This window comes from Bipolaris victoriae, assembly GCF_000527765.1.
Source record: "Bipolaris victoriae FI3 unplaced genomic scaffold scaffold_156, whole genome shotgun sequence".
In the NCBI taxonomy this organism is placed as follows: domain Eukaryota; kingdom Fungi; phylum Ascomycota; class Dothideomycetes; order Pleosporales; family Pleosporaceae; genus Bipolaris; species Bipolaris victoriae.
Window position 1 is genome coordinate 31,919 of NW_014575236.1, and position 25,162 is coordinate 57,080.

Genomic DNA, 25,162 nt, shown 5'->3' on the forward strand with positions numbered 1-25,162 from the left:
CCTTGCTTAGTCCAGATCAGGCCTCCCATGGCCTTTCTTGACTCAAGTACTTTCTTGACTCATGTGTCACCCACTGCAGCTGTACGAGATACCTGGTCAACACGTACAACCGTATTGGCTTAAACACATGCAAACATACACAATCAAAATTTTGATACAAAAGTTAAACAATAAACGAATTAAACGATTGACGGATAAAGCTTGAATCATATCATTACAGTAGGCTATTATATGCCGTCTTCTGGATCATACCATGTATAGTCCAGCTATCATGGTCTCGTAGCTCTCTACATCATTTTGAACGTATATAATATATCTCTATCAATCGCTTGAAACATCTCTTTCTTCCTGATCTTAAAACCAGTGCGCCGTGGATTCTACAATTATACAATAAGAACATTTCTCGAATTGTGAATCCGTAGATGCGAGTAATCAAAATTTTCGTCTCGAACCTCTCCCGACGCTCTTGATTTCCAGCATTCTTCGAGTAAATCGAGGAGACCACAGAGACTAACGGAGTTTTTCAGCTGGCCTGAAAGAATTTGACGGAAGAAGCCGTGTCGCTCCTCTTCGACGACGCACCCGACGACGAAGAGTGGCCAGGCGAGTAGCTCGAGAAGCCGAGCGTCGTTCTTTATATCAGCCAGGGCGCCGAGCGCGCGCCCGGCTTTCTGTTTGACCTCTGGCAGTCGCGGATACGCACCGGACACAATGACCTCCAGAAGAACAGATACGGCGCAGGCAAAGGTATGGTTGATAACGTGTATATCGTATTGGCGCTGAGCATTAGAATGCAGGTGTCTGATATTGTGCTGTTCGAGGTCTTCTTTGCTTTTTCTCAAGACCATCATGTTGCTGGCTATCCTCTTCTCAAGATCTACCTGGATCGTGTTTGCTTTGGAGGTCAACTCCCACAAGCTGAGCAGGCCTGCTGCTCTTGTTTTCTTCTTCCAGTCTCGCAATGAGTAAACGTCGAGAAGTACTTCGAATATCCAGTTGCTGCAGCCGCAAACAGTTTCGAGAGATAATCGTTGGCCGGTCGACGCGAACCACTCCTTGTAGTTGTTGGAAAGTCCTGGAGCACTATCTTGGTTGATTGCCGATAAAATATCAATACGTATTATTGAACCTATGAAGAAATCTCTCGACGACTCCTCGGGAGATTTGGAAGACACCAAGTTTGTGTCATGCCGTATCTGGGCAATCCAAGGGGCAATTAGCGACGTGCCCGTTCTCAGGTGGGAGGTCCAGTCGACTTTGCCACTGTGAAGAAGCTGTCCAGGGTGTGTCAGTTACTTGTATTACGATGATAGAAAAGCTTTCGAGGGACCTACACTGGAGGAGATGAGTAAAACAGTGCAAGCCAACATCGATATGTCATCGACAGCTTTGGGCGTTCTCAGGTTGCGATGAAACTCTTCCGTTGCCAAGTTGTATCTTCCGGCATGATCTTCGTACCGTAGTTTTGTGTAAGGGCCTTCTACCGCTCTTTGATTGCTCATGTGCGAGATGCTCAATGCGAGAGATGCCAGGTACAAGGGTCGTGACTTGGACATGAGCCATAAGAAGTACCCTTGGCTAAAACCACTCAGAGGTGTCGAACAGAACGGGAACTGCCAGTTGAAAACCTTCTCTATGCAGTAGGCTAGCAATATGGCGTCCTCCATGTCGGTGATGGGGAGCATGAATGAAGAAGTCCCGTGCGATGGGTACGCTGTGCTGATTTGACTCTCGGGCGGCGACAGGTAGGCGCCGCAAAGGTCATCCGCGACACCCAGCCCAGCCGTACTTTGTTCCATGTGTAAGTTGGCTGTCAGGATGGATTCAAGCTCTGGTAGGTCGAAGTTTTGCTCAGAGAGAAAGTCCATGTCCTCGAGACTTGTCTGGAAATCGGCATCCCCCGAGTGAGGAAGAGTAACAGGATATCCGGATAAAAATGTCATATCATCGAATATCCTTTGTGAATCGGAATCATCCGATGAAGCCAGAGTATCTGCGACCATTGTGCTTTGGCCATCCTCCTCAAGAACTTCTGCAGGCTGACTCCTTGCATGCTCATCCTGGGACCTGTCGCCAAATGTCTGTGTAGGAGAGCTGTGCTCATGGTCGATGAGTATGTTGTCCGAAGCATCGGGAGCTTCGGTTCGAATGGTGGAGCGTTCCGCGTGGGAGTTTGGGGGCTGCTTAGCTACCCAATCGTTTTGGGCTCGCGCCTGTTTGTGCCGTCGGTTCTTGGTCAGCTGTGCAAGCTTCTCCTTCATCTTTGCTGCTTGTGCCTTTTGTCGAGTACCACGGTCCATCCAGGTCGGTCTTGTACCAAATCCGTGGCAATCAAGTCCCAAGCACATGCATTCCGTACATATAGGTCGCCTTTCGTCACACTTCTTCTTCCGGAGCCTGCAAGACCAGCACCCATCTTGGCTACGAGTCTCGGTAGCCATTGGATCTTTACGGTTGATATCGGACAGAACGAATAGTCAAAATGGTCGTCAACAGTAAGTGTTTGTTCTTCGTGAGGCCTTCGGGTTCCGGGTAGTATACCTTAACGCCCAGCTCATGCTAACATCAAGAGAACAGTCCGTGGAAAGCTAGTGTTACCCTCAGCCCACCCATAGCATACACCAATCGGGCATTATTTTCATCGCTTACTTTATCACAGTGGCAATCGGGTATTATTTTCATCGCTTACTTCATCATAGCGGCATAGAAGGATGGCAGCCTCCATGTAACTCCACGCAGTGAGCTTCCTCATACAAGGGACATTGCCGGAAGGAGTGATACCTACTATACTTATCGATACTATATCTGGCAAATGGCTCGGGGTAGGGTTGCCAAGAAAGAGATGAGGGTAGGGTTAGGACTGCTGAGCCATGGGTAGAGAGAATGTACCTAATATGAACTTGTTTAGCTTAGTAAAATCCACGGCCCGCGCCCCCACCCTCATCAAACAATTTCACTCCACTCTATTCCTTTTACAGAGATAATGCAGTGAGATTTTAGCCTCCTGTACTGGTAACTTACTTAGCAGCTGGTGCAACGGCGCTATTTACCCGCTCTTACTATGACGCCACCCCGCACTTCCTTTATTCGTGCGTTCTCTCTTCCACAAGATTGCGCAACGCGCGTTCGTCCGAAAAGGATTGCCAAGACCCGGCACACTCCCGCGAAGTAGAAAGATAAGGGTCCAGCATACGAAAACGGACCCTTGTCTACTAAACTGTTTTGAGAGGGATATACAGGATTACAAGGAAGTTCCAAATACCCGTTTCACAAAGATCCCAGAGGCTCCCAACAACCCCCACATCATAGGCATACCGATTTTCCTCGTCAGATTGAATGGCAGGACCCACGGTGCTCCACCTGCGACAACACGACGCGACGGCCACATGTACCACGGAGAAGTTAGGGACATCCAAAATACAACCCAGCTGAACCCTATAACCTTCTCCCAATTAGCAGTTTTCCTCTCCTTATCTGAGTTGTTAGCGTGAAGTTTGTTGTAAAGGGCCTGGACTCCATCTTCGAGCATTATGCCTAGAGCAAAGGATGAGAAGTAGGGAATGGAACCAGACTCCACTGCCGATAGACCCATTATGTTGGCAGAAACAGCATGCAGGATGCCTGACAAAAGGAAAACGAGGAAGTTGTTGGTATAGCGATCCAAAAGGGAGGGAATCGGCAGTTTCAGGATCCTGCGGGTCAGAAGGTATGTGTTGGAAGTAAAAGGCCAGCGCAGTATTTGATGCCAGAACTTGCTATATTGGAGTAGGGGTTAGTCTCTTTGTGAATTACTCCGTAATTAGGCGTGCCGTCATGGACTCACCCCCAGAAATTACGCAGAGTGTAGGCCTCCCACATGCTCCCAAACAATGGCCGCCAGCTCCGAGGGCTGGCCAGGCCTGATCCCACAGATAGGATGGATAGGGCGCGCCAAGTCGAGTCGAGAAGCAAGCGGCTGACCACAAACCAGGAAACAAAGGGCGTGAACGCCCTGATGAACCATTGCTCTCCCGTCAAATCGGAATACTCGTACTCTATCCCGGGGCGGTAAAATTTGTCCGTATTCTCGCGTGGCTCGCGCATGGTGACCTCAAGCATGACATCGAGGAACAGGTATTGCCAGGCCAAGATAGACCCCTGGCGGATTAGGAACCTTGTACGGCTGCCGCCACCGTGGCCGAGCGAGGAGGGGTGTTGTGGGGTATTCTTGGTCTCCCATGCCGTCTCCACGCCCCGCAGACTAATGACCAGGCGGGCTCCGTGCACCAGCTTGCGCAAGAAGGGGGTCGTTTCCGACGAGGAACCAGGCGTTGTCCCCGCTTTTCCGCTGTGGCGTTGCAGGTCGCTCCAGGTTATGCCGCCATCCTGAAGGATGAGCAGCAGGTTTGTGCAGTGCGCGACCACGAGGATTCCTTCGCAGGCCAAGAAGCTATTATGGAAGATGCTATTGGAGAGGCTCGGCGCCAGCTGGAATATCAGATAGGCAGAGAGGCTGATGAACACCAATCCGAGATATCGTAACCATGAGTATTTGGGTGTCGCGACAATCAAACCGGCAGGGATCAGTATTTGCATAGCGAACAGGAGAGCGACGTTGGCGAATGCCTGAATGGAGCTGCGAGATAACGCCATGTTGTCTATAAGGGGTATAGTAGGTAGCGATGGAACTCTAGGCATCGAAGATTCATGAAGTAATTGTACTACAACCCCAGTGGTCTTTAAGACAAGAAGATTTCTATCTTTAGGTCGATTCGACTTTCCATTGTTGTTTCTTGTTGACCAACCAGAGGACAGTGTATCTGTTACACAAAGTATGGTGCAATAGCAAGGACGTGATAGCTCGGATATGATTGCCATGGTTTGAGAGCATGACGTAATAGTTATAATTTTCACAGTCAAATATTATTCCAGCTTCTCATACTGATGGGATTGCAAAAGTTACGACGGTACTTCTTCTTTTCTCTTGATTTCTCGTTCTGGTGACCTCCAAAGTCTAAACCATGCCATCGTGGGCTATCACAGGCGCTTCCCGCGGCATCGGGGTACGTTTTTATAGACATCAACGTATCATGGAACACAATTACTGATAATTCATCTGCTGTAGCTTGAATATGCCAAACAGCTTGTGTGTAGCCCACAGTATCTTTCTTTTTCCACCTGTTTCCCAGGGGTAGTGTCAAACTGACACCATTATGCTATATTAGTCTGCAGATGGGGGCAACCAGGTTTTCGCCCTTATCAGGAGCCAGCCAAGCGCGGAACTTAGCAAACTTGATTCTGAGAGAGGCAATCTTCACGTAATCAAGGCCGACGTCACTGATGCTCAAAGTCTCTCTGAGGCGGCTACCAAAGTGGGACAGTTGACTGAGAACAAGCTAGACGTGTTCATCAGCAACGCATGCCATCCTGGGCTTGACTTGAGGTTTTACCCAACCTCAGCATTGTGAGGGCAATCCTACTCTGGGAAAAGCTGAGACAATGCATGACTGACCAGTTTACGATGTGTAGTTTGGGAAAAGAGAAGGAGCTCAAGAACGAGATTGATGCTCCTGTGCGTTTCCTTCTCACTCTACCACTCCCACCACCCCGACTCTTCTTCTTCTTTAAGTGAGATGGGTGACTGTGCTGATATGGGCAGTAGATGAGCGTTAACCTGATTGGGGCTATAAATTCCATCAATCGTTTTCTTCCCCTGGTTCGCAAAGGCGAACTGAAGAAGATCATTTACATCACCTCTCCGACGGGTGATGCTGAATTTACCCGCAAGTGTGGCGTCACCGTCACCATTGGATACACCGTCACCAAGGCTGCCATGAACCTTGTCATGTCAAAGTACGCTGCCGAGCTCAAGGGAGAAGGGATCAAGACTCTGGCACTCAGCCCGGGATGGGTTGACACAGACGGAAGTAAGCAACTTCCCGCAAATTTGTCTCTTGATGGTTCCGCCGAGGCTAACCACAGACCATATGCGATGTATAGCCCGAGATATGGCCCCGACCCCAGAGGTGTTAGAAATGGCGCTACACATGTTCCAGAAGGTGAATCCGGATCTCACTAGGTTGTTGACTCCGGAAGAATCGGTGAGAATGCAACTTGATGTTATCAATAATCTGACGGCAGAGCAAAGTGGCTTAGCGCTGTCCCATCATGGGGACCACAATTGGATGTGAAACGAAGGAGTGGTTCTAGTAGAAGCAAATATAGATCAAAAACATTCTTTACCACCTCTAAGCCTGAATCTTGGTATCTTCTCACCACTCTTGTATCTTCCCAGATATGATCCCGTCTTGAACGTTGCCCTGCATTAGTAAAACAAATTGGAACCGACTATGTCATTCAAGATATGAGAGTCTCAGGCGTAAGACTTCTCTTTGATTTTCTGTACCAATGGCTGCACCGATGTCGACTTTTCCAACTCAACCTTGGACCAACAAGTGATACCCGCTAGCGAGGCTGCGGGACCAAGAAGCACTGTTTTTATGAGTACGACTGCCCAGGTAATGGCCAGGGGAACCTCGGTAGCGGATATCCGTCGCAGCTCCCATGTCATGTACATACACCACGCGACAGTAAGGCTGGTCAAAGATACAAGGGCCCTCCCAAGTGGTGGCGAAAGCAGGCTAACAATGCCCTCGTTGAAGAGAGCAGCACTGTAGCTCCCAATTAGGGTGATGTGCACAGCGCTGGAAACGACAGCAATGGTGGTAAAGAACCGTCGCTGGTAGGGGACGTCGACGCTGGTGAAGACAACTTCCACGCCTTGAGGAACGGCTTTTATTGCCCCAAGTAATTTGCTGCTCATGTATACCAGTATCGGGAAAGTGTATTGAGCGACAGGCCACCAGTCGAACAGCCTATTATCGGTGATTCCCAGGGCGGTGAGAATGATTGGGATACTGTAGACCATTATCAAGCATGGCAGTAGAGACTTTGCTGCTCCGAGATCTGTCATGAACTGTGGAGTGTAGTAGTGTACGGCATGTTGGCTCGATATTACATGAAAACACAGATAGACGGGTAAAGTCTTTTCCCACCCCCAGTAGTTTGAGGCTAGAATCCATGGAAGAGAGCTAAAGTAAAGGTCAGCCAGCAACAAAATCAACAGAGGTTGGGTAAAAAGTACCTGCTCATTGGTGACACTAGCAACGATGCCTTATAAGACTCGACGACCCAAAGCCCACTGATAGATACTGCCATCATACAAACGTATATCTGGAATACTGGAGAGAACTCGAGGACGCTGCTGCTCGAAGTTGAAAGAAACCTGTGAGCCGACAATGGAAAGCATGCAGCGAGTATCAAGAAGCTTATCCATGAGATTGTGGCCAGAGGCGACCGTGGATTTGGCTTCGCTTGCATATCTGGTGAAAATGGGCACATGCCTGCCTTGGGCGGCGGCAGATGCTCCATGCAGCGAGCTGGCGTGAAGGAGACAGCCAGCTGAGGTAAAAAGGCCACCACGAATGGAAGTCGAGGAATGACATGCAGAGCCATGAATTTCATGACTGGGTTGTCGAAGGACTCCATCCGCTGCACCAGATTGGCGTCCTCTCGCAGTGCTGTCGTCCTAACAAACCTCTCCTTCTGAAACTCGGTCAATGCTTGGTTGAAACGGAGTGTATCGTGTAGAGTGTCGTTTTCTCGGAGTTTCCATAGCATGTCTGCCACCATAGCGCTCTCCTCTACGGCCGAGTTCGCTCCTTGGCCAGCTACGGGGTGCAGCTTCCGGAAGGCGTCGCCGATGAGGAGAATGTTCTTATAGAAGCACTTTTCTAGAACAAATTCCTGCAATGGGATGATGGTAGAATAGGTAGATTTCTTGTGCAGCCCTCCCAGAGTCAGGCCGTGCCCTATGTTATCGTCTGCATACTTGTCTAGCAGAGCCTGCTTCGTGTCAGAGGAGAGCTTGGGGACGATCCCTTTGATCGGCTCCTCGTTCTTGACGCATAGCCACCAGTAGAACTCTCCTGAGCGTTCCATACCTTCTGAGAAGAAGTAGGACCGTAGATGGTTGTACGCTCGCGCATTTCCGCCTCGGGGCAGTCCTGGATCATGAGATATGCCAATCACAGCTGTGTACAGGGACACAATGCCTACATGATGTGGTTAGACTATCTTCAAGACCAATGCGAAGGGTCTCGGTCTGCATACCCGTCTTGTCCTGCTTGGGGATGTAGCCAGGCTTCTCTATATCAGCATGACGCCAGAGCTCACTCCTCACGCCACTCCTAACACCGTCTGCACCAATGACTAAATCTGCGGTGTATATTGAGCCATCTTTGGTCTCTACTCGTGCCCTTTCTCCAGGTTGGCCGACGCTGATCCGGGTCACTTCTTTTTGTAGGTGGATGTTGGACTTTTGCTTGATCTTGTCAAATAGGATGCGGAGACAGTCGTGACGCGACAGGAAGTGGATTTTGTAGCCAAAGCTATATGTGATAGCAGAAAAATATCAGCAGGTTGCTTCTGGCATGAGAGTAGAGACATAGCGAATAAGGACCTGGTACATACAGCTTCTCCAGCCACTCTCCCATGTGCGGATTGAAAATGACGGTTTGCCCCTTTGGGGAAAGCGCCACGCCAGAATTCACAGGAGATGCATACTCGCACATAGAATCCCAAACATCTATCTGGTCTAGTATGCGCGCCCCGTTGGGAGTGATACCCACTCCTGCTCCCAGTTTGGGGGCGACGTTGGGATGCTTCTCAAGCAATTCGTATTCAAATCCATATAACTCGAGCATTATTGCTAGCGTCAGCCCTGCGACCCCTCCACCCACAATTAGCACCTTGAAGGGAGGCGCCATGTTTTTCGCCGTTTCTGTCTATGTTGCGTAGCAATTAGAATTCGAAATCTTTCATGAACTAGATTAAGCAATGTTATTCCTTATCATGTTCAATATCTTAGGAAGCTAATAAAGGTTTGAGTGTGGTAAGCACCTTCAGGCAATGTGTGCGTAGGACAGTATGCAGAGCCACAGGCATCTCGTAACGGATTGCCTGGATTTAACATTCCGCTCTACCTCGCTCACCCCTCTACCTTCAATCGATAGACACAACACCATCTAATGCTAAAAGGTAATTTATAAGCTGTACTTATTCAAAAAGATTAATTGTTATTTTAGTTCTTCCAAGAACTCGATTGAAATCGTTGATGATATCAATATCTGCGAATGTCAAGAAGGTGAATATTTCTTCATTCATTCTGAGAAAGCCATTTCCCTCAAACATTTAACATTTTGTAATTTCTGACTTTAACGAAAACGTATCGACGGAGTAGCTAGGTCGGTGATACTTGAATATATCCTATCATATCTCTTCCAAGCATTCATAGTTTTAGTTGGCAGTGCATGAAGACCAAACCGCTAAGGCTAAGAGAAAAGATCTCCAAACAGCATGATGTGTCACAACCCCGCAGATACCCACGAATAAATCACCGGCTCAAACGCGATATATATTACATCGTCGACAACACCTAGCATGCCAAGGATACTTAGTCACCTTACCTTTCCATCGCTTACTTACTAGACATCGAAAATACCATCTGGGGTTCCAAGCACCATAACATCAATTCCTCCACTAACATGAACACCATCGACCCCTACCTCCACTACGATACGAGTCGATGAGGGAGACCGTGTTTGTCGAATGAGATCGAGTGGCGGTTGAGGGGGCGTTGAATGGGTATGGGCCAGGGACGAGGAGGGGAAGATGCGGATTCCGGTGTCATCACGAGTCAAAAAGCAGTACCGTGATTTGTAAACGAGTGGGCGACGAGAAGTGTGGAGTTGACTAGGAATGAAGCTTCTCATCGTTATATGCAACGCCAAATGTGTTATCATCATCGTTATATGTCTTCGTACTTTGAGATATACAGCGATCAAACTAAGGTTATTGAACTATTAAGTTTAAGTATAAGATACCTCGGTTCAGGTTGAGTACTTGAACGTAAAACTGCTCGTCTCAACGATATCCCAATCCTCCACATTATCCTCATTACCAAAAATATGCAGTGCCATAACTTTCATACGGTACGTTCCTTCTTCTAGGACTGTCCCGTCGGCCAACAGCCCGTTGAAGTACGCACGTGTCTCCCTCCTCGAGATGTACGTTAGCGGGAATCCAGCCAACGGTCCGAGTGTCTTGTTGCCTTGCAGCACGTCTACACGTAGCAAAGGCGAGCCAACTGAAGGAAACATGTACACGTTGGGCGAGTTGTAGTAGTCACCTCGGTCGGTCCAGGGCGGATTCTGGGGATCAGGGCGTGGGATAGTGTAAGAGGCATTTGCAGGTGCCGATGCGTATCCTTCTGCGAGGTAGGCGGTTTCAGGCGGGAAAACAGTGGCCTTGCGCATGCTGCCTACGACGCCGAGGTACGGGAGGTGAAGTTTGTTGCCGATGGCGATGAAGCCACTGTAGACGGGCAGCAAAGTCGCGTTGACGCCTCCAGGTGGCGTGATGTCGACGGTCACCTTGACGGACTGGCCAGCGGGAACAGTGATGCGGTCGGATGAGAAGGAAACAGTGGCCCATGCGTTTACGATGGAGTTGGAAATCAAGCCTGGGCGGAAGAAGAAGCCCTTTGGATCCATTGTGTTTATTGTGACAGCTTTGCGATGGCTCAACTCGAGAACCTCGTCTGTAGTGCCGGTGTTGATGACGCTGAAGGTGTGAGTGCCTACGAAGTGCTCCGTATCGTTGAGTGCTATGCTGTCGATGTCGATCTCGAGAGTAGTGTGTGCAGCATCCCAGGCTTGTACAAGCCCAGCGCCTTGTTGTGGGACAGGAGCAAGGATGTCGGGATGGACAGTGTTGTCATGGTACCAGGCAAGTGGCTTTGAGGTGTGCATCAAGAGTCTGCGAAGGCGCTTCGGTTCCAGCTTGCCGTATACCTCACCGAGCAGTGCGTAAACGCCTGCGACTAGAGGAGCTGACATACTGGTGCCAGTCATGACACGATAGCTACCCAGGGCAGTTGGAAATGTGCTCAGAATATTCTCTCCGGGCGATACAACCTCTGGATTCATGCTGAGCTCCCAGGTCGGGCCCCAGCTTGTCAGACTATCTGCGACGTACCCACCACTCTCATTATTCTCAAGATCCTCGAGGTATATCTGGGATCCGTTGGACGGGATAGTTAAGGAGACGGTAGCACCTTGTGAAAGAAGGGAAAGCCACTCTTCGGCAGCATACGGGGCGACCCTGATGACGCCCTGAATGCCATCAGCGTATACAAATGGCTCGTCGCGCATCGTCAGGTTGGAGTGCTCATAGTACGCCATGAAGCGCCCGCCCTTTGCAGCGATATTAGCACCCTGGTCTTGCGGGTAACATTGCGTCGCGCGAGCATCCTTGAATTTCAAAAGGACGATGCGTTGGCTCAGATCTGGTGTATCATCGGGCAGCGGTTTGCAGGCGTCGTCGGCATTGGCAGCAGACCAAAGCTGGAGTGTCGCACCGGCGGCGAGTTCTGGCACACCCCTCAAGAAGCCAAAATCGTGCGTACTGTTGCCAGTAGCATTGGCGTTCGTCTTGTAGGACCCTCGCTCGAGAAATGAGGGGGTTTTTGTATTGGATACCGCTCCCGTGCCTGTGGCGCTGAAGCCCGTTGCTGGCGTGGAGCCGTAAAATATACCCTGCCCACCATCGTTGCCTGCAGACACCACAACAGGGATACCGGAATCGACAATGCGCGAAATGATGACGGCACGTACATCTTGTGCCCAGCCCGAGGCATCGCCGTTGGAGTAGGAGATGATGTTGGCTCCATCTTCCACGGCACGGGCGAATGCGAGGACCTCGATCTCGTTTATCGACGTAGCTGAACATCCCCACATTCGGTATGCTCCCAGCCTTACACCAGGGGCAGAGCCAGTAAAGCCATATTCGTTGCCCTTGAGCTGAGCGGCGATAGTGCCGGCAACGTGCGTGCCATGTCCGACGCAGTTGTCCATGGGATCGTCGTCTGGCACTGGCTCGTTTTTGCCAGGGGTGTAGTTGTCGCCTACGAAATCGTACCCAACTTCGACCAAACAGCCTTTTCCAAAACAGCCGCCCAGGGCGACATGTGTGTAGTCGACGCCGCTGTCAACAATTGAGATGAGGAAGCCTTTGCCTGTCAAACCCTCTGCGTGCAGCTTGTCAACCTGGGTCATGACATGGGTGGAAAAAGTATCGTGGGATGCCTCCTGCCGCTTGATGCGTTGCGGCTGAGCAGGTAGGGCAACACTCTTTTCGGGCGAACGGGTCGTGATGCGGATTGGCCATATGTTCTCTACTTGTGGCAGGCCCTTCATCCGATGCATCAAGTCCCCACCGTTGGAATCTGAGCCGGCGCTTGAGCTCAGGTTCTTGAGCTGGAATGAGACACCGTTGAAGAATCGGAAGCTGAGGTCCTTGCGAGGCTCGACTTCCACCCCGACTGCCGCAAGAGAGGCGTAGAAGCTTTCCGGTGTCTCGCTGTCATTTGCAAACTCGACAATGTAGGAACCAGGCAAAATGCCGCTGGCGACGGGCGTGTCGTTTGCCGCTCGTTGCACAATGGCATTGGTCGGGAGGCGGGCATGTACCGATGTTGAGATGGCGACTGGCGCACCCAGCACAAGGGCCGCAATGGCACAATGTAATTTGCCCATCTCTGAGAACGTGGATGAGGGTCAAGGCATACTCGGATGCATCTTGTATTTGTACGTATAAACACCAAGCCCGTAGCGGGGACACGGCTGCCGGACAAGCGGTATAGATGCGACGAGAATCATGCTCACTTCGTATAACTAGGGGCCCTGGTACGGCGAGGTTCCCTTATGTGCTCCGTGGGTGTGGAGAGATAGGAACACTAGCATGGAGATCGCGGGTCGTGTCCACTTTTCATTATTGATTACCATCCTCCTTCCCCTTCCGGGCCTTTGGTCGGATAAAATTAACGCTGCGTCCGCCGACTTGTTAATATCCATGGTGAGGTGACTTGCTAAATTTACATTTTGACATGGCACCATATGATATCGTGAGATGCCCATCTATCCACATGTGGATGTATACTGCATGCGCATGTCGTATTCTGGATACGACTGTTCATCATGCGACCTCGTGAAGGTACACGACCAAGTCAAGTGACCATTTATTGCCAAGCATGTACAACGATGTTAACGTTTAGTGGTGCTCGAAATAAAGTTGTCGGCTAACAATTATATCCTCGTATGGTCTTGCGCTAGCGGACGACTCGGTATAATGGGCAACTGTCTAATTGGTAGTTGTGATTGCACTCACATCAGGCACTTCTTGAATCGATCGTTGTGTAGATACCGTGTCGCGAGAATCTTCCATAATTAACTAGAGATCAAGGTTGATATTGACCCTATAGAATTTGGTTAACTTTAAGAGGGACTAGTATATATCACATGCGGTTTTTGTAGTGCCTCAATGGGTATAGCGATGTGGAACTACATTCTCCATACGAGAGAGCAGTATTTTTCAACAATTAAAAATAACGTCCGGCTGAATGTATATCTCCTATGAAATAATGGTGATTTTGGTACAAAGTGTATAGTAAGATTGATCGCGGATATCTCATGGAGATCCAGCTTTCTGCTATTCGCGCTAAGCTACATTGGGTAGGCACCGCCACACCGGTGGTGCCTCGGGTAGTACTGAAGGCTGCACCTTCTACAGTCCCTCACCATAGACTTCATATACAAACAAAATATTTTACATTAGACCTATTTGGTTCCTAGAAACTACACTTTGCCTTATGGCCACACTTTGTGTGGACCTGCTCTCTACCTCTACGTCCAGCCCACGCTCTCTATGCTCGTTCTTCTTCATCATCATCATTGCAACGAAGCAGCGCCATTGTATCAAAAGGAAATCATCAGCCGTAGATGTTGCTACTTAAAGATTGTACGAAGGAGACAGACAAAAGATATAATGCATAATGTCTAATTTCAATTTCTATTGCGCAGCTGTGTGCTTTTGCCGACACGCCGACCAAGCTCATCTATCCCAAATTTCAGGCTCGCTCAACGAGTAGCTTACTCTTCTCCGCCAAATTGCAGGCCAGCTGCGTCATTGGAATATTTTGCATAATGTCGAAAACGGAGCACTCAACAGCCATCTCGCGGGCGATCCAGTTCCTCACCTCGACAGCCACAAGACTATCAACACCATACGCGCTCAGCGGCTTACCCGCATCAATGTCCTCCTCGGGTGTCATCATCAAACTTGCTAGTCTCTGCACCATAGCTTTTGTGATAATCTGAACAGCTTCTTCGCTGATGGTGCCACATCGGATCAACTCTTCACGCAGCGAGACAACTTGCCCCTTGTTGGCCGAAGTTCCAGCGGCGAGGTTTCGCAGAGCACCGAATCGAGCATCGCATATCCAGTACCATGCATCGTCATGCTCATTGAACGGCAGACCGCACATGACCTGGCCCGGGTGCTTGGAAGGGCCTTCGATGGCTGTTGCTAGCAGTCCATGCAAGTCGGACGTTTGCATGACCTTGAGTCCCATTGCTTTGACGTGGTCGACGTATTCATCATGTTCAGCAACAAATCCCACCGACAAGAGGTATCCTATATCGATGGTCGTGGCAGGGAGTCCCAGACCTCGCCTGAATGTGGCAAACTCGTCCTGGAAGTTATTACCGCACCCATAGTTACCCTGTCCGCGATGGCCCATGACGCCAGCCAATGAGGACAACATCACGAAGAAGTCCATATCGCGCGGCAGAAGTTCGTGTAGGTTCCAAGTACCGTGAACCTTGGGGCCGACTGTTGTGCGGACGTTATCGGCGGTCATCTTGTCAAAGAGGGTGTCTTGCAACACCATGGCGCCAGTTGCACATCCTTTGATGGGTGGCAATCCCTTAGCCTTCAAGTCATCGAGGACTCTTTGCAAAGCTGCTTTGTTGGCAACGTCACAATCATAGGCCAAGACGTTGGCGTTGTACGTATTCCTAAGCTGCGAGGCGAAGGCTTGATTGTCCACCCCACTGGCTGCAGAGCGAGAAAGGAAAACCAGATGTTGTGCGCCCTTTTCAGCGAGCCAGCGTGCAATCTCACGCGTGATGCCGCCTAAGCCGGCAATGATGTAGGTACCAGCAGAGTGTATGCGAATGCGTGGGATGCGTGGCACGGCACGAACGACATCTGCCTTGTCGACACGAACAACAACCTTGCCCATGTGCTTTCCTGCCTGCATGTGGCGGAAAGCTTTCTCCACCTCAGACATGGTGAAGATCTGGAGCGGCGAAATAGGCTTAATGGACCTCTCTTGAATCAGCTTCGCCGTGTCATTCCATAGCGCAATTGCTCGAGGCGTTGGATTGTTCTCAAACTCGAGAAGGTTTACACCAATATAGCTCTTGTTGTCCAAGAGTGGCTTCATGTCAAGTCCGGTGTTGGCGAACAAGTCTGCCTTTCCAATCTCCAGAAATCGACCGAAGTTTGCCAGGCAGTCAGTCCACGACAGGCGCAGGGCTTCGCCGGCCAATGAATTCAGTACCAAATCAACGCCGCGACCATTCGTAGCACGCAGTACTGCTTTGACGAAGCTGGTATCGCGACTGCTGAAAATGTGGTCTTCGGGGATGCCATACTGTTCCATGAGGAGTTGTTTCTTGCTGTACGCGCCGACTGTTGCAAAGACCTCAGCACCCTTGGCTTGTGCAATCATGATGGCTGCTTGTCCAACACCGCCAGCAGCAGCATGGATCAAAATTGTCTCGCCAGCCACAATACCACCCGCAGTAACCAACGAGTAATAGGCTGTCAAGAAAATGAGAGGCATCGACGCGGCTTCCTCGAAGCTCATGCCAGAGGGTACGGGAATCGCGCCCTTGGCAGGGAAGCGGACGTAGGTGGCAAAGGTATCGCACGATGCTGTCATGACCTTATCTCCTACCTTGAGATCTGTGACAGCCGATCCGACGCGAGTGACGACTCCCGAAGCGTCGACGCCCAGTTTGTTCTCGGCCAGGTTACCCAGCGCAACGAGCACATCCTTGAAGTTTAGGCCGACTGCCTTCACCTCGATCTCGATCCAATCATCGGGCAGAGGCGTGTGATACGTCTCATCTTCTTCCCACTGGAATGTGTCAAGCAGCCCAGGTGTCTTGATAGTCAATTTGAGGGGGCGACCGCATCCCATGAAAGAAACCATCTCGGGATCTCCCTTTGCTTCGTATTTGCGCAGTGATGCATCCATTTCCAGTGTTCGCTCCACACGGGGAATAAAGACAGTTTCACCGCGTGCAGCGAACTCACCCTCCGTACCGTCGCTTCGGACATGTGCCTCGGCAACCTTCAGTATAGTCCGAGATGCCTTTTCAAAGTCGATAGTTGAGGGCGCCTCTAGATCGAGACATGCAAGGCTTACACCGGCATTCTCATTGCGGATAGCCCTCGCTAGTCCGACCATGAGGCTGTTAAGAGGGTGCGTGGTATCGAGAGCACCGCCACCAGTGATCCAAAGGGATCCCTCAGAGGAAAGAATAACCTCGCGAACTCTTTCCCAGTCGTCGTCTGTGAGATTGGCTAGTACAGGATTCTCCCACTCCGCAAGGCAGAGGCAGTACTTCCCAGCTACGCTTGTCCTCGTAATAATTCCCCACTGAGCAATGTCAACTTCATGATCAGACGAAGTGAACGCCTCTTTCATATGGTTGGCAAGCTTTTGAGATACTTCGGTGCCAGTGGTGATGATAAGGCAAGGAGGCAGAGATGCGACTGAAGTTTCCGGCTTTGTTGAGATGATCAGCGAAACAGGTTCTTTGGAAGTATCTCTATCGCCGCGAACATCAACATCGACACCGGAGAATCCAGCCGATTTCAATGCGACGTTCCATTCTTCGGCATCGAGGAGCGGACCTCCCTTCCGACCATCGGCTTCTCCTAACCACCATCCAGGCAAAGGACCCATGATGAAGCCCGAGAAGATGCGCTTGATGGTTACCTCGGACAGGACGAGATGACCTCCAGGCTTCAGGAGCGACTTGCAGTGTTCCAACGTTTCTTGAGTGCTCTTGGTTGCGTGAAGCACATTGGCACATACGATAAGGTCGAACGACTCAGTGCTGAATCCTTGCTCTGTCGGTGGGTTTTCAATGTTGAGTGTACCAAACTGCATGATGGAAGCGTCTTTATCGAATCGGTCGGCTGCTTTGGCAAGGAACCCGGGAGAGATGTCTGTGAAGTAATACTGGGCTGCTTTGGAGCTGCCGTCAGGATTGCGCAGACGTTCCAAGACATGATACGTGGTACCGCCTGTTCCCGCACCAATTTCCAAGATGCGCAGTCCAGGTCGCTTATCAGCTAGCAGGCCAACGTATTCAGCAACATTGGTGTTGAAGCTTGTGCCGAATGCACCCCGGTAGAAGGCGTAGAGGAGATCACCTTCAGTCATGCATTGCAAAGCTTCGACCTCGTGTGTGAAGATGCGAGAAAGGTTTTGTCCGATGCGGTCCACCATTTGCACCGTGATATCGCCACTCTCTGATCTTCCGATGCGCTCGCGGGCCCGTTGCATCTCACCTTCGACGTCTGCAGGTAGCGGAGGGAATTGCTTAACCTGGTCATGCATCCAATCCACGTACAGCTTCCAAAAGCCATCTTGTGGCTCGTGTGCTTTGCCCTGTTCACTCTCAAACCAATCGAGGACGCGGTAGATGTATACCAGGCAAATGAATTCTAGAAGATCGAGCACCGAATCATCGTCCTTGCTCTTCAAAGTTCGCTTGTAGATTGTTCCTTTGATTTGTGATGGAGTCAGCAAGTCAGCATCCATATGCCAGTTCTGTGCAAAGCATGATGCGCGTGTTTCCAGTCGCTTCGACATATCTTCGGTGGAGCCAACAGATGCGAGTACTAAACCCTCCATGACGATGATAGGCTCCAACATGCTTGATTCGGATATGATGATGTCGGCATTCCATGTCGTATAGCTTAGCTTCTTTGCTGTTGAACAACCGTGAAGCTCGGTACCCGCCACCTTCGGAGTGTTGGCTGAAATGAAAATGCGATCAAAGGACCTCGGCACTACTGCTTCTCTGAGTGCTTGCTCCTTTCCAGAGATGCTTGGAAACAGTAAGTGAAGCACTGAGTCCAGCGTGGCAGGATGAATGACATGAGGGAACTCGTAGCCCTTGGGCATAACTGCCTTGGTATCAGGCACTTTGATGACTCCATAACTGGCATTCAGGCCAGCATAAAGCTCGGTCATGTTGCGGAAAGTTGGACCGTACTGCATACCGATCGTCTCGACTGTATCGTAAAGGAAGCTTCTCGCTGGCTTCTGGCACGCCTTTCGGGCTTCAACCATCGACGTCATATAGCGCACGTTCTCAAGAGTCAGCTCGCTCTCCATCGCAGTGGAGAAAGTCTTGTAGGTGATTGAGATCAGACCTCGTGCATGAGCACTCCAGGAAGACATTTCTTCGTTCCACGAAGAGATTGTGAATTCGTAAAGTGTAGATGATGGCGCTGCCCGTGTTCCTGTACGGCGATTGTGCAGCTGTGTCATGACTTCAATACCCATCTCTGTGTCCGGCACACGAAGAGCAGTATCGATACTGACGTCGCGCAATTCGAAGCCATGTACCTCATCAACAGCAGTTTCTTGGGCTATTTGGTACGCAGCCTCAATAGCCATCACGAGCATACCTGCACCAGGGTAGAGGATGTCGCCCTGGACTTTGTGCTCACGAATCCATGGGTTTTCGTTGCATCGCAAGAAGTTGCGCCATGCGTGTTCGGGCGCTCCGGGAAGTCGATAACCTAGGAGGTCGGTGCGTGGCTTTTCACGAAGGCGATACTGTCGGCTTAGATGTGATTCATTCCAGTATGGCTTATGGTTCCAAGCATAAGGAGGCAGATCAACTAGCATGTTGGCATCTTCGAGTCGTACACCATTGATCTTGTTCAGATCGACGGGGTATCCTTGTGACCACAGATGGCCCATGGCTTCCAGCGCAGTGGTAGCGCCATTAAAATTGCGGCGGAGGATATTTGTGTAGGTAAGATCTGTGGCAATCTTCTCACTGCCGGAAATATCTAGCAAGTAGCTGCGCAATGCTGAGTGCGGGCCCAGCTCGACGAAGACGTTGGCGAAGGCTTTGCGCGATTTACTCTCAAGTGGATGGTTCAGTAGACACTTTGTGGCCGTGACGAAATCGACAGGAGATACTAGGTTGTCAACCCAGTAAGATGGTTTCATCATTCCGGGTGTAACAAGTGTGCCTGAGACTGAAGAGAACATAGGAATAGTTGATGTCGAGCCGTGCGCAATGCCCTCTAAAGCTCTTTCATATACTTCGCGTGCTACTTCCATATGGAACGAATGGTACGCAATATCTATAGGTAGCCGGGTGCATGGTATTTGCGCGTCTTTCAGTATGCTTTGTAGCTCGCTGATGGCTGAATCATCGCCGGTGATGGTGCAGGCTTTGGTAGAGTTGAAGCATCCAACAACCGCTCTACCGTTTTTCAGGCCATCAATGTAGGTTTGTACGCTCTCGGCGCTGGCAGAGACTGCCAACATACCGCCGTTGGTGGGCACAGTTTTACTGACTTGGCCTCTCAGCCACGCAATCTTGATCGCAGCCTCTTGATCGATGAAGCCAGCGGCATATGCAGCAGCGATCTCGCCACTCGAATGACCTACAACTGCAATGGGATTTACTCCAAAATCTCTCAACAAGTCTACTAGTGCAACCTGGATAGCGGTACATACTGGCTGGCTGTAGTCAGTCTCCCGCAACTTGCACTCAGCCTCCGTCCGGCTCAGTTCCTCATTGAGGCTCCATGGGCAACCAAAAGATTTGAGTAGGGTCTCAGATCTCTGCATACTTTCAAAATATGCTGGATGAATTGATAGCCCTTTGCCCATTGCATGCCACTGTGCGCCTTGACCAGTGAACACAAAGGCAATGCGTGGGATTGCAGAACTGGAAGAGCGAACCACGGGTGCAAGGCTGGACAACCTCTCATTCAATTCGGAGACCTTCGATGAGACGGCATATGATTTCCATGGAAATAGACTTCGTTTGGCGCTTAGTGTAAATGCTAAGTCGCTAAGAAATGTGGGAGTAGCAGCAGTCTTCGCGGAGAGATAATGTTGCAACCGCTCGACATTACGCCGCACCCCCTCTTGGTCGTTGGCAGAAATTATAAATAGCTTTGGTGTAGGTGGTAGGTCGTGCAAGATTTCGCTGGATATATCACTTGCAGCATCGCTCGAGCCGCCACTTGAATTCTCGTCGGCGATTGAACTTGACGATCTACTGGAGGTGCCATCGGAGTAGCTTTCGCTCATAGTGATATAAGGATGCGGTGCTGTTGCATGCCGACCCTTCAGACCATGACGTGACAAGAACGATGCTGCGTCCTCAAGAATGACGTGAGCGTTGGCGCCGCCAAAACCAAAGCTATTGATACTCGCACGACGTGGTCCATCAGATGGCCACGGTGTAAGCTTCAATGGTATTTCGACATTTTCCGGTAGATTGATCTCAGGATTTAGCTTTTCAAACCTGTTCACGGTCAGTATACGAGAGTGGAAAACCATATCAGCCTACTCACCAAAGATTTTGAGGTATGAGACCTCGCTCTACGGCTAGTGCAGCTTTTATGACACCAGCTACACCAGCTGCACCTTCAAGATGGCCGATGTTTGTCTTTACGGATCCAACATAAAGACTTGATTTGCGGCCTTTGACTGATCCGACGGTCTTTAAGATAGCCTTGGCTTCCAATGGGTCACCTGCCATCGTTCCGGTTCCATGAGCTTCGACATAGCCTGTCTCTGCTGGATCTACCCCAGCCATTTGATACGCCCTGCGGATCAAGTCTTGTTGCGCTTCACTGTTAGGTAGTGAGATTCCAGGTGTATGGCCATCTTCGTTAGTGGCTGTAGCCAGGACGACCGCTCGGATAGTATCGCCATCGCGTAGAGCTGTATCTAGAGGCTGTATATCACGTGACATTAGTCTTGGTCTTCATACTACAACAGGTCTCGCCCTGGGGATTTCAGACCTTCAATATTGTCACACCAAAGCCTTCTCCACGGGCAAAGCCGTCTGCATTTGCATCCCACATCTTACTCTTTCCTTCAGGCGACAGAATCTTGGCTGCTCCTAAAAGAATAGACATATCAGGCCCAAACATAAGATTGGCTCCGCCGACAACACTCATCTCAGCCTCTCCTGTACGAAGACTTTGACATGCTAAATGAAATGCAGTGAGACTGGATGAGCAAGCCGTATCAACTGTGAGGGAAGGCCCTCTCAAATTGTAGAACCACGACAACCTATTGGAAGCCAAAGATGATGACATGCCAGTTGCATGGTAGATTGAAGGGCCCTCATTGTCGCGAGCTTGCAAATTCGGAAAATCAGCTGTGAAAGTTCCGATGTAGCACGAAGTCTGAGTTCCAGACACCTGGTCTAGACTCAGGCCTGCATTTTCGAAGCCTTCATAGGTGGCTTCCAGGAGGATGCGGTGTGTCGGATCCATGGCTTTGGCCTCTTTTGGTGTGATACTGAAGAAGGGTGCATCAAATGATTTGAAGTCTTGTTGTATAAAGTGAGCATGTCTGTTGTAAAATAGAGTCAGTTGATACTGTATATCGTTGAGGAATACAGCTGAGAAACCTTTGTTGGATGCTGCCTAACCGCTCTGAGTCAGGGTGATAGAATGCATCGACGTTGTAACGATCTTTTGGGATCTCAGTTCGTGCACTGCAGCCCTCAACGAGCATACGATAGAAAGCCTCGGGGTCCCGAGCATCACCAGGACCCCTAAAGGCAATTCCGATAATGGCAATTGGCCTGTTCATTTCGATGATTATAATAAATGAAGAAGTTGCGGCTTGCTTAACAAAAAGCAATTCGTGTTGTACGAGGCCACTTGGAGAAGTGATGTTTCGAGAAGAATCTGATGTTTGCAATTGAATGTGGTGGAGTTGCTTTAAATATAATTATCAGGTCTTCAATCCATGTTCATCCAACTGAGTTCACGTGCTGCCCTAGTGTCAATCGGCTGCCGTGCCAACTAAACCGTTATTTCATGAATATTTAAAGAGGAGATGGTGTCGGTGAACTGAATACACTGAAACTATCCAATACGATCTCATGGTTTGAGCACGCAGGATAGCATGGGTGTCGGGCTATATGTCCGTATGGATCACGTTCTCCGCATTCACAGAACCCGTACAAAGTGGGTTCTCCGGTTATAGAGCTGAAGCTTTCATATGAGTTTCCTTTTTCGAACTACTCCACATTGCCACATCGATAGTCGGCTACTGCGAGTCATGGTATCAGACTTGCGTGGTTTTGGAGTGTGTACCAATTTTGCAACTCACGAATACGAGTCCCTTAAGCCAAAGATAAGAGGAGTGATTCTGGAGCTGTGTTTTCCTATTGACACATAGAATTACTGAATTCGACTCCCATTGGATGTACTATACTGCCAGTCAAAGACAGTCTCGGGACGGCCTTTCCCGACGATGAAGCGATAAAGACCGTATCAGAACATTAGTGTCATAAATGTTACCTCCGTCACCCCCACCCTGAACAAGGTTATCTCAGACCACTGAAGGCCCTTATTTCGGAAAATTCTCAAAATCGGCTGCATAAATCGCACACATCTGACCCTTGCTCCCGGGGCCAAGTTCATAATCAAGTAAGGGCACATTTGTAGCTTCTAAGCAAATCAAACTTAACATGAATCGCTGCGTTACACCAATTTCAATTGACACTATAGCCGCAATCAGCTCGTAGATATTTGAATTGAACCGAGCTGCTGGTAGTATCTTATAAGTCACTATATGTATGTTGGGAGCTTTACTTTTCCTTCCAGATGCGATCATATCTCTATCGTATCAGATTTCGAGACGGTGATTTCCGACAGAAATGGCGCAGCGTAAGATCAAATATGATATTTCTACTGTCAACAAACTGCCATTGTCTTCTCTGAGTATTCTGAGTTACCCATGTTGTAAACTTCATACTCCGTGATAGCAACAGTACGAAACCCGGATACTCATCATGCATCAATAATTGGTTGATACCATCTAAACTGGTTGTCTGGATCATACCTTTGTTTGAGTGACCTGAGTCTCTCCAGCCTCCAGGGCTCATAGCCATATAGTGCCTCTAGAGGATCTTTCATGGTGGCCGTGCTGTTCCCATAGTTAACATATTGCTGCAAGCGGCCGTACCCAGACGTGTCTATGAAGCGTTGTTTCCAGTGGTCAAGATGGCTCTCGAATGCTGGTCGATCCTCTACCCGTGCTGGTGTAGCGTTTAACATCCTGATATCTCATGTTAGCCATCGGTTTGACTACAAATGAAAGCAGTCGACTTACAGGAAGTGGTTTGATCCTCCACGCCAAGGGAACGCTGTCGCATCATGAGATATCTCTCGCACACGCTGGTCTGGCAAACATTCGAACATTGCGCTAAACCAGCCCCGTCCTTCCCACTGTTCGCTCATGGCTTTAACACTCTCAAAAAACTCGCGTGTGGTCTTCAGGTCAAATGACTTCACACAAGCTGCGCCCATCATCTTGTTAGGGGCCAAAAGCCAAACTTCCGTCTTGCAGTAAAGTTTGTTCATCTCCTTGTACGTGGAGAATGGCAATTCCGGCCAGGGCACAGATTTTGGCCCACTGTGGAGAACAGGGTCCAAGTTCTCGAAGAGTTTCGTGTAAGTGTCTGCGCTTGTCAATGGTCCAGACCATACCAAATTAACAAGGATGATGTGCTGCCAAATCTTAGCAAGACCCTTAAATGTGAGAGATGAGACTAAATACCTTGCGACCATCACTCTGTCGTAGCCATAAAATAAAGATTGCCAATTCAGCAGGCATGATCTCAGATACACTATTTAGTGTTCGGAACACTTCATCACACTGATCTAGGGTGTACTCAAAGTCCCATGTGTGATGTATGCCTCCGTGTGCTTGTGGGTAGGCTTGAAACGTAGCCTCGAGTGCGATTCCAAAGTTGTGGCCTGCTCCTCTGATACCCCAGAACAAATCTGGATGCGAAGTTTCTGAAGCTATTACCACACTGCCGTCGGCGAGTACAAGTTTGCAAGAGACCATGTTGTCATGTAGAAAGCCGTACTTGCCCTGCAAACGTCCTAGACCGGCACCAAAGGCTACACCGATCACACCAGTAGTAGGACATGACCCGACATCTTTACATGCTGTCAGTCATGATTCCAAACCTAAATGGCTTACCGTACTTACTGACTTCCATACCCAAACTATACAGGTATCTTACAAACTCATCCGTTATTGCGCCTCCCTCGATAGTGACGTGTCGCTTCTCCGCGTTCCATTGCATCTGGTTGAGTGGTCGCATATTTATGCATATCCCGTTCTTGAAATTCCTCATAGTACTGGTGACAGCATGATGGCCGCCTCGAGGTGTGAATGGAATATTCTTTTCTCGAGCGTACTTGACAACCTGGACCACGTCATCTTGACAACCTGGATTGACAATGGCGAGGTATGTAGGACGCGAATACTGAGTGAAACGCAAATTAGCATTTTCAAACTGCGATGTATCTGCATCGAACGGCAGGTATATTTCTGCTTTGCTTGAGAGCCTCTGCTGAAGCTCTAAACGGATGGACTCGCCTAATGAGGTAAGGGTTTTGTTCTCGTATTCGCTATCCATCTTCGATGTGGTATCACAGACTTCTGAACGAATCCGTCGATGACTTGTAAGTTAACAAACACAAAGTGAGAATACTGATTGTTGGTAATCGTACAATGACTATATTGATGAAGAAGGTATCCGGAGAATCTGATTTACATCGTATGACCATGATCGGTTGCAGAAACAAGGAATGGATGTAGACATCCGATCTCAACATGCTAAAACTACTGTGTAGGACGTGGTTTGCATGGATAGGCAAAAACCCTGCGAATTGCTTGCTGGGGTCTCCGCATCGAATCCTCAAACAATTAGCAACAATAAGGGCCGTTTTCACAACGTGGTGGTATCGCTGTATTACCGCTTGAGGTATTGATTGACTATCTTCATGCGGGCCATTTGGGTAATACTGCACTGATTTCCTACCACGTGGTTAAAGCTCACAAGTACGATTGGGTTGCCAATCGAATTATTCGACTAAACCGCCCCCACATTCTTATTGC

At 49.5% G+C, this 25,162-nt stretch overlaps 8 protein-coding genes across 8 annotated transcripts; 1 reads left to right on the plus strand and 7 right to left on the minus strand.

The window, feature by feature from the left end:
- Nucleotides 1-383: 383 nt before the first annotated feature.
- On the minus strand, nt 384-2,441 carry COCVIDRAFT_113980 (hypothetical protein; the record flags this gene model as incomplete). The annotated part of the gene is made up of 4 exons (XM_014695543.1): nt 384-936; nt 1,174-1,274; nt 1,335-1,730; nt 1,773-2,441. The coding sequence occupies 4 exons, from the start codon at nt 2,439-2,441 to the stop codon at nt 384-386; spliced, it is 1,719 nt and encodes a 572-aa protein (XP_014551029.1).
- Nucleotides 2,442-3,241: 800 nt separating this feature from the next.
- On the minus strand, nt 3,242-4,632 carry COCVIDRAFT_113962 (hypothetical protein; the record flags this gene model as incomplete). Its single annotated transcript, XM_014695544.1, has 3 exons — nt 3,242-3,755; nt 3,824-4,240; nt 4,298-4,632. 3 exons carry the CDS (start codon nt 4,630-4,632, stop codon nt 3,242-3,244), a joined length of 1,266 nt encoding a protein of 421 aa, XP_014551030.1.
- A 368-nt stretch (nt 4,633-5,000) lies between these two features.
- On the plus strand, nt 5,001-6,170 carry COCVIDRAFT_113942 (hypothetical protein; the record flags this gene model as incomplete). Its single annotated transcript, XM_014695545.1, has 6 exons — nt 5,001-5,042; nt 5,105-5,125; nt 5,205-5,443; nt 5,509-5,551; nt 5,642-5,906; nt 5,980-6,170. 6 exons carry the CDS (start codon nt 5,001-5,003, stop codon nt 6,168-6,170), a joined length of 801 nt encoding a protein of 266 aa, XP_014551031.1.
- Nucleotides 6,171-6,416: 246 nt separating this feature from the next.
- On the minus strand, nt 6,417-8,807 carry COCVIDRAFT_20653 (hypothetical protein; the record flags this gene model as incomplete). The annotated part of the gene is made up of 5 exons (XM_014695535.1): nt 6,417-6,421; nt 6,559-7,070; nt 7,124-8,093; nt 8,152-8,429; nt 8,512-8,807. 5 exons carry the CDS (start codon nt 8,805-8,807, stop codon nt 6,417-6,419), a joined length of 2,061 nt encoding a protein of 686 aa, XP_014551021.1.
- A 1,122-nt stretch (nt 8,808-9,929) lies between these two features.
- Nucleotides 9,930-12,635, minus strand: COCVIDRAFT_31368 (hypothetical protein; the record flags this gene model as incomplete). The annotated part of the gene is made up of 1 exon (XM_014695546.1): nt 9,930-12,635. The coding sequence occupies one exon, from the start codon at nt 12,633-12,635 to the stop codon at nt 9,930-9,932; it is 2,706 nt and encodes a 901-aa protein (XP_014551032.1).
- An 842-nt stretch (nt 12,636-13,477) lies between these two features.
- On the minus strand, nt 13,478-13,645 carry COCVIDRAFT_113946 (hypothetical protein; the record flags this gene model as incomplete). The annotated part of the gene is made up of 1 exon (XM_014695547.1): nt 13,478-13,645. A coding segment is annotated over one exon (168 nt), but the record flags the coding sequence as incomplete, so codon positions are not given.
- Nucleotides 13,646-14,005: 360 nt separating this feature from the next.
- COCVIDRAFT_31369 (hypothetical protein) lies at nt 14,006-21,829 on the minus strand (the record flags this gene model as incomplete). Its single annotated transcript, XM_014695548.1, has 4 exons — nt 14,006-20,525; nt 20,575-20,960; nt 21,028-21,586; nt 21,645-21,829. 4 exons carry the CDS (start codon nt 21,827-21,829, stop codon nt 14,006-14,008), a joined length of 7,650 nt encoding a protein of 2,549 aa, XP_014551034.1.
- Nucleotides 21,830-23,037: 1,208 nt separating this feature from the next.
- On the minus strand, nt 23,038-24,680 carry COCVIDRAFT_20656 (hypothetical protein; the record flags this gene model as incomplete). Its single annotated transcript, XM_014695536.1, has 4 exons — nt 23,038-23,305; nt 23,360-23,757; nt 23,807-24,195; nt 24,248-24,680. The coding sequence occupies 4 exons, from the start codon at nt 24,678-24,680 to the stop codon at nt 23,038-23,040; spliced, it is 1,488 nt and encodes a 495-aa protein (XP_014551022.1).
- Nucleotides 24,681-25,162: the final 482 nt, after the last annotated feature.